The 21,752-nt window shown below is 32.1% G+C and overlaps 3 protein-coding genes across 6 annotated transcripts; 1 reads left to right on the top strand and 2 right to left on the bottom strand.

Moving 5' to 3' along the window:
• The first annotated feature begins 2,338 nt into the window (after positions 1-2,338).
• On the top strand, positions 2,339-5,374 carry LOC107888923 (putative 4-hydroxy-4-methyl-2-oxoglutarate aldolase 3). Of its 2 annotated transcripts, none has more exons than XM_016813194.2 (2): positions 2,339-2,690; positions 4,593-5,374. In XM_016813194.2, exons 1-2 carry the CDS (start codon positions 2,534-2,536, stop codon positions 5,099-5,101), a joined length of 666 nt encoding a protein of 221 aa, XP_016668683.2. In that variant the 5' UTR covers positions 2,339-2,533; the 3' UTR covers positions 5,102-5,374. The 2 variants fall into 2 exon arrangements, with proteins under 2 accessions (XP_016668683.2, XP_016668681.2); XM_016813192.2 differs by having other exon boundaries at positions 4,581-5,374.
• An 811-nt stretch (positions 5,375-6,185) lies between these two features.
• On the bottom strand, positions 6,186-9,234 carry LOC107888922 (tubby-like F-box protein 3). Of its 2 annotated transcripts, none has more exons than XM_016813190.2 (6): positions 8,648-9,234; positions 7,799-7,886; positions 7,521-7,650; positions 7,242-7,421; positions 6,614-7,121; positions 6,186-6,401 (listed from the first exon to the last, which is right to left on the bottom strand). In XM_016813190.2, exons 1-5 carry the CDS (start codon positions 8,954-8,956, stop codon positions 6,647-6,649), a joined length of 1,182 nt encoding a protein of 393 aa, XP_016668679.1. In that variant the 5' UTR covers positions 8,957-9,234; the 3' UTR covers positions 6,186-6,401; positions 6,614-6,646. The 2 variants fall into 2 exon arrangements, with proteins under 2 accessions (XP_016668679.1, XP_016668680.1); XM_016813191.2 differs by lacking the exon at positions 8,648-9,234 and adding an exon at positions 8,082-8,589.
• Positions 9,235-14,469: 5,235 nt separating this feature from the next.
• Positions 14,470-20,495, bottom strand: LOC107888920 (uncharacterized). 2 transcript variants are annotated; one of them, XM_016813189.2, is made up of 13 exons: positions 20,245-20,495; positions 19,676-19,788; positions 18,688-18,774; positions 18,517-18,563; positions 17,993-18,050; positions 17,588-17,701; positions 17,157-17,285; positions 16,872-16,983; positions 16,269-16,357; positions 15,946-16,014; positions 15,644-15,858; positions 14,791-14,992; positions 14,470-14,721 (listed from the first exon to the last, which is right to left on the bottom strand). In XM_016813189.2, exons 2-13 carry the CDS (start codon positions 19,755-19,757, stop codon positions 14,717-14,719), a joined length of 1,209 nt encoding a protein of 402 aa, XP_016668678.1. In that variant the 5' UTR covers positions 19,758-19,788; positions 20,245-20,495; the 3' UTR covers positions 14,470-14,716. The 2 variants fall into 2 exon arrangements, with proteins under 2 accessions (XP_016668678.1, XP_016668677.1); XM_016813188.2 differs by having other exon boundaries at positions 14,470-14,706.
• Positions 20,496-21,752: the final 1,257 nt, after the last annotated feature.

Here is a 21,752-nt window from a genome sequence, read left to right as displayed (position 1 = left end):
AATAGAGGTCAGAGCAGTTGAACACTGAAATAGGGGAAATTTTAACTAATAAACTGTACTAATTGGCCCAACCAAAAATTCTAGAAAAAAAATTAGTAAGTAGATATATGAGTCTAGTTCAGGAAAAATTTATAGAATTAGATTTCGAGTTTCGTAACTCTAGATATGATTTTTTTTAGCGAATGTGACGTAGATGGACAGTTTACTACGAGAATTGTTTAAACTTGTTTAAATGCTAAAATAAGTTTAGTAATGTCTCATGCTCGACTCCGGCGACGGTCTCGGGTAAGGGGGCGTTAATGGATAGTGTGATCCTTGATGTAGATTCGATCCTTCTTATGTATATAAGTCAATCTACAAAATAAATAACATACACAAGTAAGCTTATAGAAGTTCAGTAAGCTCATAGGCATAAAAACATAAATCTTACCGAACATTGTACACAATCATATATCTTTTAATTTAACTAATTTATCCTGTAAATCACAAATCATTAATAAGCTCATTTGAATAATTTTCGTGTTGCTATTCACGGATTTAACTTCTTTGGGCCCATTTCTCATTTACTTTCATTGTCAAATTAGGGAATACTAATGGAATTGAGTATTTCATTATCACATTGCCATGGTAAACCATGGACTTGCACATAGTCACATATCACACACTGAAGCCATAACCCTGCCATGATTTTACACGAATCACATATCATACCGATGCCATATCCCAGATATAGTCTTATACAGAATCATATTATCACATAACACCGATGTCATAGCCCAGTTATGGTCTTATACGGGAACACGTATCACATTGCACCGATGCCATAGCCCAGCTATGGTCTTATACGAAAGCACATATCACATCTTTTCCGTCAATTCATCATGGTCATAAAATGAAAGCACTCAAAACCATTGTTTCAACAAATTTGTACTTTTAGTTACACATTATTGAGTAATTAATACAATTTAATAGTATTCATCTACAATAAGATACCTTAGAAATCATAAGATTTTCATAACAAAACATTGAACTTTGCCATATGAACTTACCTAGGCTAATTTGCAAAAGTCGTAGAAATTCAGAGACTATTCTTGTAATTTCTTCTTTCCATGATTCACTTCGTTTTCTTGATCTATAATTATAAAATCATTCCCTCATTAGCATATAATTTAATTATATTCTACTTCACAATTTATGCCCTTAAATTTTTTAAATTACGCTGTTATCCCAAACTTTTCAATTTTTACAATTTAGTCCCTGCTAAATTTATTCATCAATTGAGCTAATTCCTCTTAAATTAACACTTTATCAAGACATTATAAACTACCTCAAAGCATTTATCATTTAAAATTTCAACACAAAACCCTAATTCCAACAACTTTCACAATTAGATCCTAAAAATCAATTCTTATAAAAATCTCTTCATAAAATCATTATATAATAAAATTAAAACCTCAATTCCATGATAAATCATCATAAACTTTCAGCACTTATTCATGAAAACTTTCAAAATTATCCATGAAATCAAAAACTAATGAATTAAACAAGTGGACCTAGTTGTAAAAGTCTCAAAAACACAAAAATTACAAGAAATAATCAAGAATTGAGCTTACATGTAATAAAAATATGAGAGACCAGCTTAAAATAACCCTTCAATGGTGTTTTTGCTGGAGAAGATGAAGAAAAATGAAGAAAACTCTAGATTTACCTAATATATCATATTTTACAATTAAATTTTTACCCTATTTCCAATTTTGCCTCTTGTTCACGCTTTTTCTTAGCCATTCACTTACCTAACCCTCCAGCCCATTTTATTTTGGGCCAATTTTCTCTTTGAGTCCCTCTTGTTTATTATTAAAACTATTTAATCACTTCCTACAGTTTTACATCTTATTTAATTTAGTCTTTTTTCTTCAATTAACTATCAAAATAGTAAAATTTCCTAACGAAACTTTAATACTAACTTATTAACACTCCATAAATATTTTTAGAAATATTTATGGCTTGGTTTATAAGTTCGAGGTCTCGATACCTCGCTTTTATCTTATTTTATCTATAAATTTTCTTTAATTCATAATTTTACTAAAAAAAATATTTCTAAAACCACACTTAACTTTTACTTACTAACATCTAAACTCACATGTCGAATTTAGTGATCTCAAATCACTATTCTGATATCAATAAAATTTGAGCCATTACAAGTATAAACTAACAGCGTTAGTGCAAAGGTACCCACCTAAGTAACAGAAAATAAGTTTAGATATAAATCACATACTTTTAAATAAATTTAGCGGCAAGTTACATATTAACCCTAATAATAATAATAGCTCCACAGGAAGAACCATGCACCGCCGCTCTACCGAAGCACATCCTTCCTTCATCACCTAAACTCCTAAGCAGATTGGAGACAAAATAACAATAGCGAGCTTTGAACCCAAAACCTGCCGAGTTAACTCGCTCCACTACTTTAACTCAGCTCTCCCTCGGTCCCCAACTCGAAAAGGAAAAACTTATATGTATCTATAAGTATAAAATGCAAGTCCTTTCGAATTCTGTAAAACTCGCTAGGGTTTTAGGAACCCGAATGATTCTACTCAATTCAAATAATCAATTTCTCTCCTCTTTGACCCAGTTCAGCACGTCTCCTCTCTCTTCTCTTCAATTCCAACTCAGAACCAAAAGTTCATCAGGTACGCTCGAATTTTCAGCTATTTTTAAAATTTTTCCTTAGTTAAATCCTTGTTTGGTTAGTGAGATAGAGACAGAAAGAAACGGGTTTTCTTTTAAATAACGTAATTTTAAAAAAAAAATCCTGCCAATTATTAGCTAAACGGAGAAATGGAAAATTTGTATGAAGTTTTTTTGTTGAATTCATGATTGTTAAATTACATAGGGATGTTTGGAGATTGTTATTTTCCTTGCCACAGCATTCGATTCATACGATGATGTCAAAGACATGTTATTCTATGAAAGCTGGAACCACTTCCAATGGAAATCTTATTGGGGCTTTGCTTTTTTCCATAGTTTTAGTTCTATGTTGTTCGGATTCTACATTTTTTCTCTATCTGGGTATGGAGATATGACCCTCGAAATCCTCCAAACACATTGGAAAAACTTATAAAAATTCGAACATAACTATGTCGGACATGTATCCTTATCTGACTCATATCCTAGTCTGAGTAATGCAGGTTTAGTTTGATGCTTTCATTGGACAAAACCTTAGTTCTTATAACCGCAATTTGCTGATTTTAGATTGTGAGACTTACAAACCATATCTTTGCTGCCCAAAATTTGATGATTTTCAATGAATTCCATGTGCTTTTATGCTTACATTATAGTGGATTCATGCATATCTAAAACTCCTTAAAGGGTATCTCGCTTAGAGAACTAGCTGAAAATTAGAGGTCCAATGCTCGAACACGTTTCCCAACTGGTTTTAATAGTTAAATAGATAAGTTCAAGGTTTTCTTCTGATCTTTTGATTTTATACGGTGAGCTTTTAAATTTGCATTATGCAGAAAATCTGAGGCAGATGCTTGGACATGTTTTGAAACCGGTTTCAATTGTCAAATAGACAAGTTTGAGGTTTCTTCGGGCAAGAACATAGTTCTAATATTCGCAGTTTCTTGATTCCATACACTGAGTTTTACTAAACCATATCTTTGCTGCCCCAGATTTGATGATTTTCAATGAAGTCATCGTACTTTTGTTCTTGCATTACTGTGGACTGATGTATATGTACACTCCTTAACGGTGTCTTGTATATAGTGCAAGCAGAAAGTCCAATATTCGATCCATGAACACGTTTGCGCACTGGTTTCAATGTTCAATCAGACAAGTTTAGCTTTCTTCAGAGAAGGACTTAGTCCTTGTCTCTGCAATTTATTGATTTCAAACAGATTTGCTAGACCTTATCTTTGCTGCCCAAAATTTGATGATTTTCAGTGAATTCATCCCGCTTTTATATTACGCTATGCATAATTTCCGAGACCAGATGCTCAAAACATGGTTTCAAACTGGTTCCATTGGTTAAAAGACAACTTTAAGGCTTTATCCGGACGAGACCTTAGTTCTTATATCTGCAATTTGTTGATTTCATACTATGAGATCTACTAAAACATATCTTTGCTGCCTAAAATTCAATGATTTTCAATGAATTCATCATGCTGCTGTAAGTATTTATAGTGGATTGATGTATGTGTACACTTTTTAAGGGTATCTTGCATAGGAAGGAAGCTGAAAGTCCAAGGTTAGATGAGCGAACATATTTTCAAACTGGAAATTTTTGGGGCATGTTTCTAAGACCATAGTTTTTCTGGATTCTGATTACTGAAACTCTATATAACTCGGATTTAGGTGTAAGTGTAGGATACAAATATATACTTTTTTTGAACTTTTTTCATGTATTTAAAGGGTCATTAGAGACTCAGATCGTACCAATGCCGGGATATGAGTCAGATACTAGTTCGGGACACGAGTACGTTAAGAAAAATGTAGAGTCAGACTAACATAAGGTTTTTTATACAGACATCTTTACTACTGTCTTCTTCTGCAAGAAATCTTTATTACTGTTGAATTAGCTTTCCCTGCAGGAAGACACAGGGCTGCCATTGCCACTGCGGATGTTTGTGATTCAAACGCAGCACTTCTGGTGAATGGTGACCTTCGTGCTCTTGATCCAATCTTCAAGATCTACGGCCAGCGTCTTGCATTTTCAGGGCCCATCGTAACCGTTAAGGTGTTCGAGGACAACGTATTGGTCCGGCAGCTTCTTGAAACTGAAGGCAATGGAAGAGTTTTGGTTATAGATGGTGGGGGAAGCACAAGATGTGCTTTAGTTGGAGGAAATTTGGCGCAGTGGGCTCATGACATGGCATGGGCCGGTATCATTGTGAACGGCTGTATTAGAGATGTCGATGAGATTAATGCATGTGATATCGGGGTTCGAGCACTGGGATCAAATCCGTTGAAATCGAATAAAAAGGCTGTCGGTGAGAAACATGTCCCAGTTCAGATCGCCGGAACATTGATCCATGATGGGGAGTGGCTATATGCTGATAGTGATGGCATTCTTATCTCCAAAACTCAACTCTCTGTTTAAAAGCAGTTGGTTACTGATCATTGAATTTCTTACCCATCAATTTCAGTTATATTTTGTGTTAAGTGTTATTTGGATTCAGTGTAATATCGAATATCGATGCGAGTCCAAGATGTGTATATGTTTATATATATTGGCCATCAGCAAGATATATTCAATTTGTAGCCAGATCGGTGACTTGTGAACCAGTACGATCGAGAGGGTTGAAGCACTTTTTTCTATTTTCTTTTAACAATTTATTCAATCCAACCTGTAGCTACCAATTCAGCTTTGAAACTTTGATACAAATTTGATATAATTATGTTTTATTTTTTAAAAATTATTTTTAATATATTTGAAGGATTATATCATACATATCATGAACTAGTAAGGTACTTTTGATTAACATTGGTGGAAAGGCCTCATTTTCATAAAAGAAATATTGAATTTAGTTCAATTTTGATTTTGTAATTATGAATATTTTTTATTTTCAGTTCATGGTACACACTTATTTGAATTAAAACATAATTTATTCTTATTTAATTTTAATTTTTTTCAAAATATAAATAAGTATTTTATTTTAAAACTAGTAAAAAAAAACCCTTAAAATGTTATAGATATTTTTAAAATGTATAATGTTAAATTTTAATCATTAACTTTTGAAAAAGAATCAAATGATTTTTTTTAAACAGAAATGCTAAATAAAGTATTAATTTTTTAACAATGTTGACATGATAATCTATATGACAATCTATATGTTATGTTAACATGACACCATTTATATTATATATCGTATCAACAAAAAAATAATAAAAAAAAACTACATAAAGTTCATAAATGTTAAAGAAAATATGAAGTACATGTGGATTGTCATGCGAGCTATTATGTTTAAAAATTTAACGTTTTAATTATTATTTTCATTAAATAATAATAATTGAACACTTTTTGAAAGTTGATGATCAAATTTAACTATATTAAAAAGATTATAAATTTAATTTAATTAAAAAAAATTAGATTTCAAACATTAAGGACTAAATTTTACTTTATACCTTTTTAAAAAACCTATAGGTCCTTAAAGTTACAAATGATATTTTCATATAAATCAAAATACTGTGAATTGCAATTTTATTGTACTTTTTTAAATTAAACCAAACTGAATTGTTATTAAATTATTATATGAAACATAAACAAAGCAAAGGAAGATACTCATAAGACAGTTAATTATTTACAATAACTCAATCTAAGTTGAAATGTCATGTACCTTCTTTCCACTTTTACCCCCTAAGATTTGTATTTGCATCAATCTTCATACATATCCCTGATCCTGGACAAAATTGGAAAAAGAAAAAAGTTAGTACTATTCATTTGTTTCGATAATAGTTGTTACACGAACACGACGCAAATATACGAATTTGCCAGATCTACTGATCAACCTCTTCAAGCAATTCCATGTATTGAAATGTAATAAAAACAATAGGTAAAGAATATGGAAAAAAGAATAAAAAAAAACCATAGTGGCTATGATTAAATACTAACCTCTTTACGATTGTCGATCGTTTATCATGTCGTTTATTCACAAGCAATCTTCGTGTCGAAGCTGCTGAGGCAGATAGCAAATGCTTGGAATGCAGAAATCGGATACCGGTAATCCATGGTGAATAAGTCCTTCCCAACTTTTCCGAACTGGAGGATAATCTTCTCATGTTCTGGCCCAGCTGGTCCGTTTTCGGGAGAAACCACTAGTTGAAAGTTCTTCACTGAAGCAAACGTCACTCGTCCATGGAAATTCAAGCACCAACACTGGAGTTGCTCGTGCCACCTTGGAGATTTATTTCTCAACACCAGTGCCCCACCATCCTTTTGATGGGGCAAAGGTCCAGATAGAAAATTCTTCATGCTTGCTGACTTTGAGTGGAAGCTCGGAATTGATGGAAACACGTTGACATTGTTGACAGAAAACTCAGCCGGGGTCGGAGCAACTCCTCCTGGTCTTATTGAAGTTGCCGGGATGGAATCCATAATACACTGCATTCTCCTTGGACCCCTGGAAATCATATAAAACAGATCCGTATAAGACACTCAAGGAACCGGCATTCTCGGATCTCTATATGACGGTGAGAATAAGAAAATATCGGATCCTTGCGAAAAATAACCTCAATCTTACCGTGAACCTAACATATTCAATTCATATGAAATGTGTGCCGTGGGATAGTTTCTGAAAGGGACTCTAGGCGTAACTTGTTTCGAATATGCTAGCCTTGACGATCGACTTTTAGTCATTTTTGCACCGGCATTACTAGACTGTCCATCAAAGACACTGAACTTGGTTCCTAAAAAATTTGATCTTTGCCAAAATGAAAGTAAAACATAAGACTCGAGATTGCAGGTAAGTTAAAAAACGAATCAATTCAGTATATTTCGTTCCTTATAGCTCACCGCTTACCTTAGTTTCCCAACATAAGTACTGCTCCCCTTCGAAATTTCCTCTGCCCGTAGCGAAATGATATAATCCGTGCAAGTAGGACGCCTACACTTGCAAGCAGCAAGAAGGAACTTTCCATCATCGGTTAGCGCTGCCATAGAGAAAGGAAGAGAAAATTTCAAAGTGTTACCAATAAAAACAAAGATACATGAAGATGTACTGTCCCTAATCAATTAGTCGATTTCAAATACACCGGCAGCTTCGGTTAAACAGGCATAAAAGAAGGAAAAAGAGCTCACCGTTAGTTAAACTGAGGTAAAGGTGATAAGTTTGAGTCGATCGGTTCCGTTTTATAAAGCATTGGAGGAGACATTCCTTCGGACCAGGCTGCAAATGATCCAACACAAGACGGAAGATAGAATGATTAACATGAAAATCTTAAAAGTTGAAATGCTTCGATTCATAGAACTAGTAAACGAAGAATGTAGCTTTGTTGTTGAACCCTGAGGCTTAAACCAGTTAGTTCATACATCCACCATTAACAAGTGGAGTTCAATAGGTTCAGGATTCAAGTCCCGGTACCCTGCCTGTGAGTTGCAGCCTCGTTCGTACTTGAGAAAAAGGCTTTGATGGAGGCTTGGGGATGAGTGGTAGCAGTTGTGGGGAGAAAGAGAAAGAGAAAGAAGAGCATTCTATATAATCTATGTTACTCTGACTCCTCATATTTCTTGAAACACCGATATTCAATACATATACGGACATTGATTCGGAAATATTAACCTTCAAAGATTCTCCAAATATATGAAAATCTCGAAAAAGAAATTGAACATATTCATGTTCAACTCAAACAACAGTGTGTAACATAACCAATGATTAGTTAAGCTAATAATCTATGCAAACCCGAGTTTCATTTTCCTTGAAGCACTTGAAAAAATATACACGGTGGTATGTGGATAAGGATAAGGATAAGGATAATTCAAGCAAGAAAAGTGAAAACGACACTATTTCCAAACAGTGAATTGGAATTGAATTACGATTGATTCAAACTTGAAGCTCTAATAATTTCATTCAAATCTTAGCTCTAAAATCAAAAACAAAAATTGAAAGAACAATGTTTAATAACAATGAAGGGGGAAAATGTTAAGAACCTGTTTAACAGAGATAGGAAAAGTTAATTTCCCTGAAATTTCAGGAACTTGAACGATCTCTTTAATGACGAATCTCCAGCTCCTGCAAACGCCAGCACAGGCGACTACGTTTCTCATTTGAGGCCAACGAGTTTCAGACTCTTCAATCCTTAACAAAACGTCCCTTAACAATTCATGAGGCAAGTTGGCCCAACAACAATCACCACCACCACCCGCCACTGCCGCCGCGGCCGCGGCCGTGTCTGAACCTTCCAGTTGGTCTTGAACCACCCGGCGTGATCTGAGCCTAGCAATGCACTGCATTGTCATCAATACACGTTAAGAAAAGACTCAAAAGTTTAATGACGATAATGCTCAGTTGTTTTACGTTTGGAAACGAAAAATCTGAGAAAAAGGGTTTTAAGAAAATGAGAAAAATTGTTGGGTTTTTTTTTTTCTTTGAAGATTTGAGTTTTCAAGGAAAATTTGAAAAGTTGTTAGACTTTAACACTCAAAATCATTATATAAAATTGGATTCTTCTTTTCATTTCTAAAGTTCCATAATTATATTCAAAATTGGAGGTTAAAAAATTTATTTAATAATGAATATTGGTGGAGTAGTAGTAAATTTACATTTTAATATTATTAAATATATGTTTTTTTTTTAATTCATTATTTTTTATTATTTTTTAGCAAATATTTTGGTATTATTATTTCATATTTTATTATTATTTTTGGATGTTTCTATTTATATTTAGGACTGTCGCTGCATGATGTCACTCGTTAACAGTTTTTCAAAAAAATTTTATTCTTACAAAGTAATAGATATTATTTTGTGGACTTTTTTATCTTTTTATATAAATTTTAAAAATTTTATTTACATATAATGAAATTTGAACCCAAAATATTATAATCTTTAATATTTTAATTTTATCATTTCAACCAAATATTTTCTTTTAATTTTTTTATTTAAATTGTTCACTCACATTCTATGTACACAAGAATCTAATTTGTATGATATTCCTAGTATTTCAATCAATTATAATTATATTTAATATATATAATTTTTTTATAATTAGAGCGGAAAATAGAATTGAATCCAGGCTCTCATGACTACAATATAATAATACTTTTAGTCATTAGGTTAAGAGGTTATTCGTTATATTTAAAATATTATTTGTTTATTAATTTTCTATATGTAAATATTTATTTTATATAGATATATACATTATCTTCATGTTATTATTTTGTTATTTATATTGCTTTGAAATCTGTGGATATCTTCAAGATATTTTGCTTTGGGTTTTTTTTTGGGGGGGGGGGATGGAATGTTTGCTTTGGTTCTTACTATTATAAATACCTGAAAATGAAACTGATGTAGAGACATTAATAATTCTTCAATTTGAAACAAGAAATTTCCTATTTTGCACTTATCCTTTGGTTAAAATATGCCATAAGTCTCCATACATTTTATAAATTCGAAATTTAATCTCTATACTTTTATTTCTAAGAATTTATTCATTCTACTTTTCAAATTTTAAAATTTAGGTCTAATATTAATTGTTAAATTTATTTGTGTGACATTTATAAATTAAAAAAAAAACTCATTCGATAGCCATGTAAATAAAAAAGTGACGTTGTACTAAACTTGAATTTAATTAAAAAAATTTCAGTGTAAACAATTAGACTTAAATTTTAAAATAAAAAAAGACTAAATTCTTAAAAATAAAAATATAAAAACTAAATTCTAAATTTTTAAAATTACAAATACTTAAAAACATATTTTAACGAATGTATGAGATTGTTTTAGTGGGAAAGCCGGAAAGGTCATATTCGTGTGTACTTAAATGTGTTAAAAAAGGAGAAAAGGTGATAGTGAATATAAATGATGATTCCTTGGTATAAACACCATCTTATTGTCGTTAGTCAATATATTATGATTTTAAATGAGATACTTTGGTATAACCATCTTAGGGTTCCCTTCTTTTTCTACATTCAAAAGCTTCTTGTAAAATTTTTTATTAATAATGATTTGTTTTAGATATTCAATTTTTTATGTAATATTTAAATTTATATATTCTGAAAATAAGCGTGTTTGAACGGTTTATGGAATACAAGTTTAATCAAAATTAAACTAAACTCTATTTTTTTATTTAATATATAATTAATTTTAATTTTTATGATGTAAAAATAAATATTTTATCTTTAAAACAGTAAAATATTTATGAAAAAACTTCAAAATTTTATCAAATGATATTTAAAACCAATAAAATAAATTTGAAAATTAAAATGGGAAACCACCCCTAATTTTACCAATAGCAAATAATAGATTCGAATTTCGGATCCTATTATATATTTTTTAATTATTTTGGTTTACTAAATTTGGATATTTAATGTATTTATATATCCAGTAAATAATGTTATTTAATTTAGATATGAATTCATGTAATAATATACAGTTTTTTATACAATATTAGAGATGAAAAATGAGAGTCACATAGTTTGAATTCATGTTAGATAGATGTCTGATAAAAATTTTAATCATTGCTCCATTCAATATTGTAAATGAATCTAGATATTCAATAAAATAGTGTTATTTAATTTGAATTCATATCATTTTTTTTAAAAAACTATATAAATTAAAACTAAAATATTTAAAAAGAAATTAATATAAATGATAGGTTGGACAGCCATCTCGTTATATAATAATAATAATAATAATGGTGAATTAAAAAATCAATTGGCTTATCTAAAATTGACGAGAAGTTTGATTTTATACGTGACCCTTTGGACCCATTCAAATGAATCCCCTCAATTATTTATCTCTTAATCCTTATCCTTTCTCGATGTAGCTTAACCCTTTCAATTTTAAGATTTTAGTGTACGGGAGGAACTTACAATGACTCTCTCATTTTTCTTTATGTTATTAACAATATTACAATATTTTTAATATTAAAATGGATATGGAGAAAGTGTGGGTTTCAAATTATCAGATGTTATTTATTGGAGTAGATCGGTTGGATTAGTTGAATCGAAAATCAGTTGAATATCAGTTCGAAGAAGAATATTGAATCAGTTGAATTGGACAAAATATTAGTTGAAATTGGATGGATGAACCAAAATTTTAATATTTTATATTTTTATGAATTTTTCTTTATTTATTTAATCGAACCGAACAAATTGATTGAACTAATAAACTGGTCACCTATCACCAATTTAATTTTAAAAGCCTTGAAAAAAAGATGTTTAACAAAATTTGTATTAGAAATAAATATAAAAATAAACCTTTTGTTTATATATTTCCTATAATTTTCATAAACGTGACCATTTAAGGTCAATTTGGGTGTTGATTCAAAGGGGAAAAATTGGTGGAGAATTTGAAGCTTTTTTTAAGGAGCATTCTGTCCAATCACCACTAATGGTGGTGGTTTTTGCTTTCAAAACTAACATGTAAAGATATTTATAGATCATATCGAGTGAAGATTTAATTTATTACCAAAATTCGAATTCAAACGAAATTTTCAATAAATTTAGTTTCATTTCATATATGTTTTTCTTAATACATTCTCTATAATACTACCGACATGCAAAGCCTTAACTAATTATTCTCTTCAAAACACTACGGAAACTTTTAAGAATTTTCAATAACAATAGATTAATTCAAAAGTTTTTATTTATTTATTACAAAAAAAAAGAAGAAAATATTGCAGCTTAAAAACAGAAAAAAGGACAGTTGATATTCGAATCTCTTTTAATATGAAATTACCTATGATGTAGAAAACCTCCATGGTAATAAGCAAATACTAAAAAAAAAAAAAAAGATCTCTTTTAGTTCAGAAAAGGAGAAATCATGAAGTATACTTAATGTTTAAAGGTTTAAACAAGAAATGATAGCTACCGGCTACAACGAATTATCCGTGTGCCATAGGGTGTGAATGCTACCAAAAATTAAAGAAGAAAGTGACTTTTCCTTTCCAATTGTTACTAATTCGCTTTACTTCACGAAAGTGAACCACCACCAACCAGCATGAAACTACACGACAAAGCTACATAATGCTTATATATAGGGTTAATTCCATGAAAGCTTCCTAAACTTTGGAGCAATTTCTATATTGATCCCCAACTTCAAAGCATTTCAATACAAGTATCCTATTGTATTATTCACTAACTGTGTTCAATCATTCACCTCTATTATAAGTACTAGTTCCATTAAATAAATCAATTCAATACTTACACTAATAAAAAGAATCTAATAAGACAACTTTTAATATAATAAATACTTACCATTTAACAAAGCTAATGTTCTTAAAACTTTTATAAATATGCAAATGAAATGTTTTGTTCCAAAAAAAAAAAATTAAAACCAGACCGATGATTGAATCGATTAGGCCACCGATTCGTCGAATCAACTAATTCGATTAAATAAATCATTAAAACATTCATAAAAATAAAAATTTATATTAAAAACCTATACAACTGTCATTTTAATTCAATCTGTACCGGTTCACGAACCAACCAAAACCGATTCAATCTCTTTCTAGATCATTACCCCAACCAATTCTCAGCCCAACTAGTCCAATCAACTGGTCAAGTTCCAGCAACCATGGTTCAAAGTTGAACTCCAACTCCAAATGAAAAAAAAAAAAAAACTCATACCTTATCTAAAAACTATAAATGTCAATTCTGTTAAAATTGAACATTATCTAATTCTTTTTACCAATTTAAGAGTCAAACTAACTTGAACTGATCTCAATCTTCATAATAGAGGGGCCTCATAGGTACTTTCACCATCCTTTCCATCCCACATTTTCTGCTAGTTAGCAAACCGTCACCGACTGCTAATGGAACGATGCTGGAAATGCCAAAAGAAGGGATAAATTTGGTATAATATTAAGGACCAAATTAGGACATTTTGAAATTTAGGAACTAATACAAAATTTGCCCTAAAGGGACCTTTAGTGCGATTATATATATCAGTCACACTAACACCGTATATATGAACAAATGTGAAAACTGATTCCTATGAGACCCACTTCTCCATTGTCACTGTAATTGGGAACAAATGGCAAAAAATCACTGATCCTAATTCTAAAGAATCCCTGTTGCGGCTTGTCACTATCCTATTTTATTCTGACAGGTTAGGTTACATACGAGTATGTATCTGACACATATATACTCAACATTTTTAAGTTTTTCATATATTTAAAAACTCATGTCCATAATCCTATTTCGAACACAGACACTTAAGAAATTTTTTTTTTTTAAAAAGCAACAAAGTCCACATAACTGATTGCAACTGGCCACATCATCAACAAACCAGACTTCTCTTTTAAATTTTTTTTCTTGTCAGTGAACTGGAAGTTTCCACAAAAGAAGTGCAAGTTAGGAACATTTAGTAAACCTTCCGGACAAAGACAATAGGCTGTCCAAATCTGTTGCTATCAAAAACCACCATTGTGAATTGCATTTGCAGATGGTAAGGAAAACCCTGCATCAGTTTGTGACTGAACCAAGGCACGGACCTTGTAACGGTCCTACCATCCTTCATTATCTGCAATACCAATCAACAACATATCTTGAAAGCTAATGGCCAAATCTTCTATTCCTTACCTAAATGGCTTCTTCGGAGCGAAATACGCGAGATAATCAGGTCCTTTCTTTCACATTTATGTTTGGTTTCAACCAAGTTGGATAATTAGACCTAGTTCCAGATCTTGAAATTAGGCTTGAGATCCGGAACGAATAAATGGATACACTATCCGAAGCAGGAGGATAATAGACTATACAACACCTAAAACGGTAAAAATGGCATGGAGGAGCTCAAATAGACCGGTGAGCAACAGTAATTGAAAGATATTTACTTCATTTCCATGAAATATAAATAGAAGCAAGTTGTCAAAAGTGTAATTCAGAAGACTAGAATGAACAATTGAAGAGATATGCTTTCCTAGGTTTTCAAAAATGGATCCTAAATCTCATGTATGGCTAAATACACCTTCGCCAAGCAAAAATTGATCCCGGGACTGTCTATACAACAGGAACACTTCCATTAGGAGGCTGCAAAGGCCCCAGCAGTTTGTCTGCAGAAAATCAAACTACAAGAAGATTTGTAAAGAAAGAAGTCAAAAACTTTGGAGCAAACCGCAACTATGTTAGTAGACTACCTGAGTTTCCAGCAAAAGTATGGTGCTCAGGAACATATTTGCTTCGGGTCAATCCAACAGAATCAGCCTGAGGCCTTGGAATAATATCAACAGGATGCGGATTTGAGAAGTCATTGGATGGCAGGCACACCTCAGATTTACTCGAGCGTAATTCTGAAATTTGGGCAAGAACTTGATCGGGCTTCTGCAGAGAAGACTCTGGCTGCATTTCAAGGAACATGAAATTAGTCAAAGTTTTTCTGAACTCAATGAATACTTCTAGATATTGCAGTGCAGCAAAAGAGTTACGGCAATCAACCATATAGATACAAATTTATTCTATTTAACTGATAAACAATCCACTCAATCCTTGAAGTTTCAGTTCATCTAGATGCATAAAACATATGAATCACATAGGGCATATCAAAAAGCACTTCATTATTTTTAAAAATCCATGCTGTGCTTCTTCATGATTAAAGAAGCCCTAATTGCTTCAAATAATAAGCATCAATCTTTAGTTTGCTTGGTGGACATTCGTCTGTTAAACTTTGAATAGCATTCCACTGATTGTTGAGTTGAGGACTTTAACTTAAAGTCAAGGATGAGATCTTGAAGATATAAATGAAATTAAAGACTAGGTATCTTGTAAAAGTTAAATGATGACCCTTTTTTTCTGTTATTTTCGGTTTTTCCTACTAAATTAAAACAAAGTTGCAAGGGAAACTCAAGATTAATCATGAAAAAGGTTCCAGTTAGATGATTCAAAATAATCTCTCTTTAATTCATTTGTGTCCTTAAGCAAATCACATTCAAACTCATTACAACCTAGATGAAAGAGGAAAGCCTAAAGTAAGCATAGTTAGCAGGGGCAAACCTTCTTGGTAAGCAGATTATCCGCCTGTTCAAGAGGACAGCCCCCCTGAGAAGAATCCCGTAACATCATCGTGCTCTGCTTTGACACTTGTCGATTAGCCATTTCACTGTAAAGTTCTTTGGTTGAAGTAATGAAGTACTGGTGACTAAGCGCTAAGCGAAGACGACTATTTCTTTGAGAGTAATACATTTTGGTACTAAGAGGGGCAGGTGAATCTGATTTAATGGCAGGCAAAAAGAAAGTTCATGGTCAATTACAAGATTCAGAAACTACTATACTTAAGTGAAAGCAGTAAGGATTACCTTTTGTCAGTTTACAGTTAACGTTAGGGGTTTCACTTCTGGAAACTGTTCCAATTGGAGAGTCCTTTGCTGCAAATGTACATGATAAACATTAATGCATGAGTAGCGACGAGCAATAATTTGGTAATAGGATAGCCTTTCTGAGAGGCATATATCTCTGCTCCAGAATTTTGGTTAAAAGCCATCCCAAGATACTCAAACAAAACATCGAAAACTCTTATTGTGAACCAAAGCCTTTCTGCCTTAGCTAAATGCCGGAGATATTGTCCAACTGAGAATTTTCAGGAAATAGAATGACAACAACAAATTTAGTATAGCCTTACATGCATACAGGTCATGTGAATTTAGAATATTTTTCACACCAGAAGCTGTTTTTGGATCATCCGGAAAGGGAAGTCGGTTACCAGCTAGCCTACCAAAAAGAGAAAAGGAAGGCATCATCCACTAGAAAACAAAAAGATCTTCAGAAAGAATAACAAAAGCTTGAATAACAAGAGGTGACCTACTTCATAAGGAGCCCGGAAAAAAGCTAACAAAATATCACAATTCATAAGTACAACATTTTACAAAATCAATCCTCCCCAGGCTGGCAGACTGTAAAGAAAGAAATGAATCAACCTAAATGCCAATATGCTCAGTCACTTAAAACCTTTCTCAAACATTTGCACTCATATACTCCATGTTTGAGCTACAGAAAAAAAGAATACAATACTCATCTCAAAGGAAAGGAACAAGAAGAGGAAAACAGGTTTCTGGAAACCACAAATTGGGTAGAGTCAACAGTAATGAAGAGGAAGATAATTACAAGCATGCTAAGGTAAAATTTGTTATAAAGAAAAGACAATTTTATCATGCTGAACTATAAGCAGACATCATTAGGACAAATTTACTATTATTTGAAAAGAAAAAAAGGACAACGAGAATACAATTTAAAGCGTTTTGTTGAAGGTGGCACTAGAGAGGCTGATTGATCAGTATTCTGGGGACTAATTCCTGAGCCATCCATCAGATATCCCATATCTATACAAGTTGAATTCCCTAGAAGAAAAGGGAAATGATGCATCAAGCTCAAATAACGAAGCAGTTGCTGCAAAGGGAGAACTGACATGTATTAACTAAATAATGACACATTTCACATAGGCATTACATCATAAAATCATACCATTAAATAATGGGAAAAGCAAGAGAAATCAACAACATGATCCACTTACGTTTCACATGCATGGTTAAGGAAGAAGTCATTCCAATTTGCCCATCCACGAGGGATTCTGATGCTGTAGGATCATCATCAGCATCAATAATTTCGGATCTTTCCTGGTCCCCAGCTAGTGTAGGTTGGTCTAAGAGAGGTTAAGAAATATAAAAATATGAATCAACTAGGAAATACAAGTTTCCTAGTAATGAAACTGAAAAAGTAGGGCACTTCCTTAACATAAAACACAAGGAAACCAAAAAACAAATTTTCATTTAAAGAGAAAAAACATCTAAAGCTATTTTAAGTACTTTTGATATTTCTATTTTCCCGAAAAAAGAGTGATTAGTATAGTAACAAATTGAATAAAAGGAGATTGAAACTTAAAAGCGAAGGCAACAAAAATAATTAAACACATTGGAGAAGAAAAAGGTGAAAAAAATTGGATACTAGCATAAGCTGCTACTGACTTCTTCCTTTCCTTCCTTGGAGGTTTCCTATGGCCTGTATTACCATCAAGCTCCAAAATAATTTCTTCTGTGATTTTTAGTGACCTACAGAGTTCTGGAAAAATCGGCAGGGAGAGAAAAGAAACAATTTCAGTGAAGCACCACTAACTAAAGAAACAATGTAGACAAAATGACCATAAATCCCTAGTTCATACTGCTTATAGAAAGATCATTGAGAACAATAGCAATTGACTGACAACAGAAATTACATTAAATGCAGATAAATGTTTATCAATATTATAGATGATAATAATAAACTAGTCTTAACATCAATTTTAGCAGTGTTTGAATTAATCATAATGACAAATTGGGAAAAGTTGGTTACAAAAGTAAAATGCCTCCATACCTGCATGAGCAGCATATTGACTGGCCTTGACCGGCTTCTTACAAGCATTACAACATACCTTCATGATTATATTAAACAATTACGCGACAGAAAAAATATTTGGCGTGCACAAAAACAACTTATGTAGAACCCAACGAACTGACTGTATAAAGAATAAATTTCTACCTTAGTGAAGACACAACCTTAAAACTAAAAACAAATAAAACACACGTTGGATGCTACAAAGAAATTTTGGTAACTAAGAATGTAAAAGGCAAGCTGAGTATTCTCATGCGAAAAAGTTAAACTCTAGGTGGCTTTAATTAACCATACATTTGCAAAACCCCATGTAGGACTCAAATGTGAATTTCTTTTTTATTTAAGATTATACATCAGCAATCCAAACCATATAGAGGGAGCCTTAATAGGCAAAGGTATCATAGTTATAGATCAGAGAGAGCATCAACAGAAACAACTCTTTAGATGAAAGAGTTTTATACATGATGTCAAAGAGAACTGAGATTTCATAGCTCAGATAAACTCACCAAATTTAAAGGATCAGTCATGGGCTTCAAGCCAAAGACATGCATATCTGTGAGAAAAATCAACGTGCCATCATAAACAATGATCACAGCATGGCCCATATAATTTGGTGCAAAAGAAACATTATTAAATTGAAAAACCAATAAAACAAACATTAGTCCGCACAGCATCACCTTCTTCATCAAGTAAATTTGCCTCATCTGCCTCATGCAATTCTCTGTAAATGTATTGAGCAGCTAATTTTTTATTGCCAACCTCCTCTGCCAACAGCGAGGACAATGTCAATACCATGTTGTTTAATAAATTGGACCAACATATCCAGTTCATTTGAAACAGTAAGACCTAAATTTGATAACACATCCTCCGAGTGCAAGCAACAATGGTCAAGTTTGAGGTGCGGTTTCATAAATTTGACAACATGCTTCTTTTGTTTTAACTATTTTAAAAGTGAATCAAGAGTTTTACACATCTAATTACATGCTTGAATAAGACAGAAAGACAGAACAAAAACAAATAAAAAAGATCTAGTAAATGGATCAAAAGTGCGAAATATTCAGGGAGAGACAGGAAGTTGTGGGTTCTCTTTTTGTGGTGGAGCACAGCTACCACTAACTTCACTATAATAATTACAGAGACCTTCTCAAAAAGAAAGAATAATTACAGAGTTTCTCAAAAAGAAGAGACCAATTGTATGACACAACATATTTATCTCCCTTAAAGCATTCAGAACATGACAGTTACATACAATATAAAAGAATAAAAGTAAGAAACGGGTGATGCAAAATTGAGATATTTCTTTAATGATTTCTCTTACGTCAGTTCATTTGCAACATTCTATTTCACTTCCTAGTAACTAATTACTGATTGCTCACAAAATTAGACCACATCATTTCAATTTGACCATGCAACCAACGAGTGCAAATTATTAAAATTTTTATAATAAGCGTTGCTTCAACTCTTCATTTTTCTTGAAATACCCATGTTGGACACATATGGACGTGGATGTGAGGATATAATCCCAAGACGCTCTAAATACAAGGAAACTTGTTAAGAAAAGGCATACACGTGGCAGTCACATACTCTATCTATCACACCCGAATTGAAGTAACATATTGGAAGCATTCACATTCCGATATTTCATACCGTGTAATAATAGTGTACCTGCTATACTCGGCGAGATGCTTCCTGCTTCAAGAAGCCTAGCCATAACCGCCATTCTACCACTTCCCAGTGAGCATACCATTGAGACACAAAGCTAGCTCCGAATCTATACACTGCAATGAGCAATGCAGATAAAATCACCACAATGTTACTACAGCAATGTATAGCTCATAATTAATACTAATGCTAATAATAATTCCACGCGTTTAAAATTTATTGTTTTTCAATAAATGCTGGCAATTCCAGGAGATAAAAAGTTTGAAAACTATCATGTTTGTAAAATTGTATATTATTAACCATTTCCTTTTCATATTAATTTTTTAAGAGAAATAAAATTTAAATAATTAAAGGAAACTCAAATGTAAAAAAATGTGATTAAACAAAATTTAAAATAAAAACGAGGAAAAACTATATACATTGTAAATTCACATATACAAAAAAATCTTACGCAGTCATGCAATCCAGAATAAAGAAAATACAAGAAATTATAGCTCGTTAAAAAAATTTACAGTTTTTAAAAAAAAACCTATAAAAATAGAATATGAAAATGATAAAGAATAAAGACTCACCTCGATCTACACCATTAAAATTTTGGGAAAAAACCCTAAAATTGTGGAGAAAGTTAAAAAATTCGAATTAGTTCTCAAAACAATGCGCTGATCCCGATGCAATGTGAGTGAAACTAAAAGTTCAGGAAAGAGCTGCAATGGCGGAAATGGAAACCCTAGGCGGAGAGAAGAGATGAGTTGGCATTGTGGCGGAGCAAAATTGGGAAGGAAAAATAAAACGAAAACAAAAAACTGACGGTTTTTCTCTTTTGGATTTTGGTTTTCCGTTAATATATGCGCAGGGGGTTGCATTATAGCGATGTGGTCCTCGCCGCATTGGATAACAGGCTACTTTAGACACTTTTAAAATTAAAAATATTATAAATAACAATATAAATTTTGAACTGACTTCTTTGAAAAAGAAATTTGAATTGACCTCTCATCCGCCCGGTTGGGTAGGCCCAGCTCAGACCGGGCTATATCGCGTTTGAATTCAACTTGTTTATGGGCTAAGTGATTAAATCGGTCCAACCGGCTCGGCCTGAGTTTTGGCAATGATATTTTGTCTTTGAATCTGGTTCTGTCCGAATTTAAATTGAATAATTTGAAATATATTTTATTTAAATTTAAGCATATAATATAAAATATTAATATTAGATATTTTATTTTTTATTTTTTATTTTTTAAAATAGTAGAGTGAGTTATTTGGGTGGGTTGAGTTGAGTTAAGACTTTTTTTTTTAAAATTAAACTACAGACTAGCCTAAATTAATTAATTATTCCATACTTACTACTTGATGGCTAACGCTATCTAGATTTTCCGAAGTGCAAACAAGTACTTTTTTGAACTTGATAAATGATGCCAACTTGAGAGGCTTGGTAAATACATTAACAACTTGATCTTCACTTTAGTTCAATTGTTCCTTCATGATTAAAGTTTCACAAAAAAGGTAATATTTTATATCAATATGCTTGTTTCTTCTGTGTAGCATAAGATTTTTTTTTTTTTTTGACAATTGGATGGTTGAGTTGTTTTCACAAAAAATTGTAATGTCTCTTTCTTGCTTGAATTCCAAGTCTTCAAGAATTTTCCTAAACTAAATAGCTTGACAAGAACAAGCTTGTGGAGCTTCAATATGACCACACCGAACTTGTGGAGCTTGTTTTAGTCCATATAAAATAGTTTTCAATCTATAAATTTTATGCTCTCTTTTTTTATCTTAATATAATTATGGGGTTGTTCAATAAATACCTCTTCCATGCAAGAATGTCAATTCGATATTTAATTGAAAGTTAGGCCAATAATTATGTATTGCTAATGCAACATCAATATGATGATGATATGTACTATAACTAGGGCAAAAACTTATATGTAGTCCACGCCATACTTTTACTTGTACCCATTAGCTACTTACCACGCCTTGCACTTGTCAACTTGGCCATTTTCCTTCACATTTATCTTGTAGACCCACTTGACACCAATGGTTTTATGTCCTTTAGGAAGATCGACCAACTCCCAAGTATAACTCC

Source organism: Gossypium hirsutum, chromosome A09 (genome assembly GCF_007990345.1).
Source record: "Gossypium hirsutum isolate 1008001.06 chromosome A09, Gossypium_hirsutum_v2.1, whole genome shotgun sequence".
NCBI classification, from domain to species: Eukaryota; Viridiplantae; Streptophyta; class Magnoliopsida; order Malvales; family Malvaceae; genus Gossypium; species Gossypium hirsutum.
This window is presented reverse-complemented; position numbering and strand designations above follow the sequence as displayed.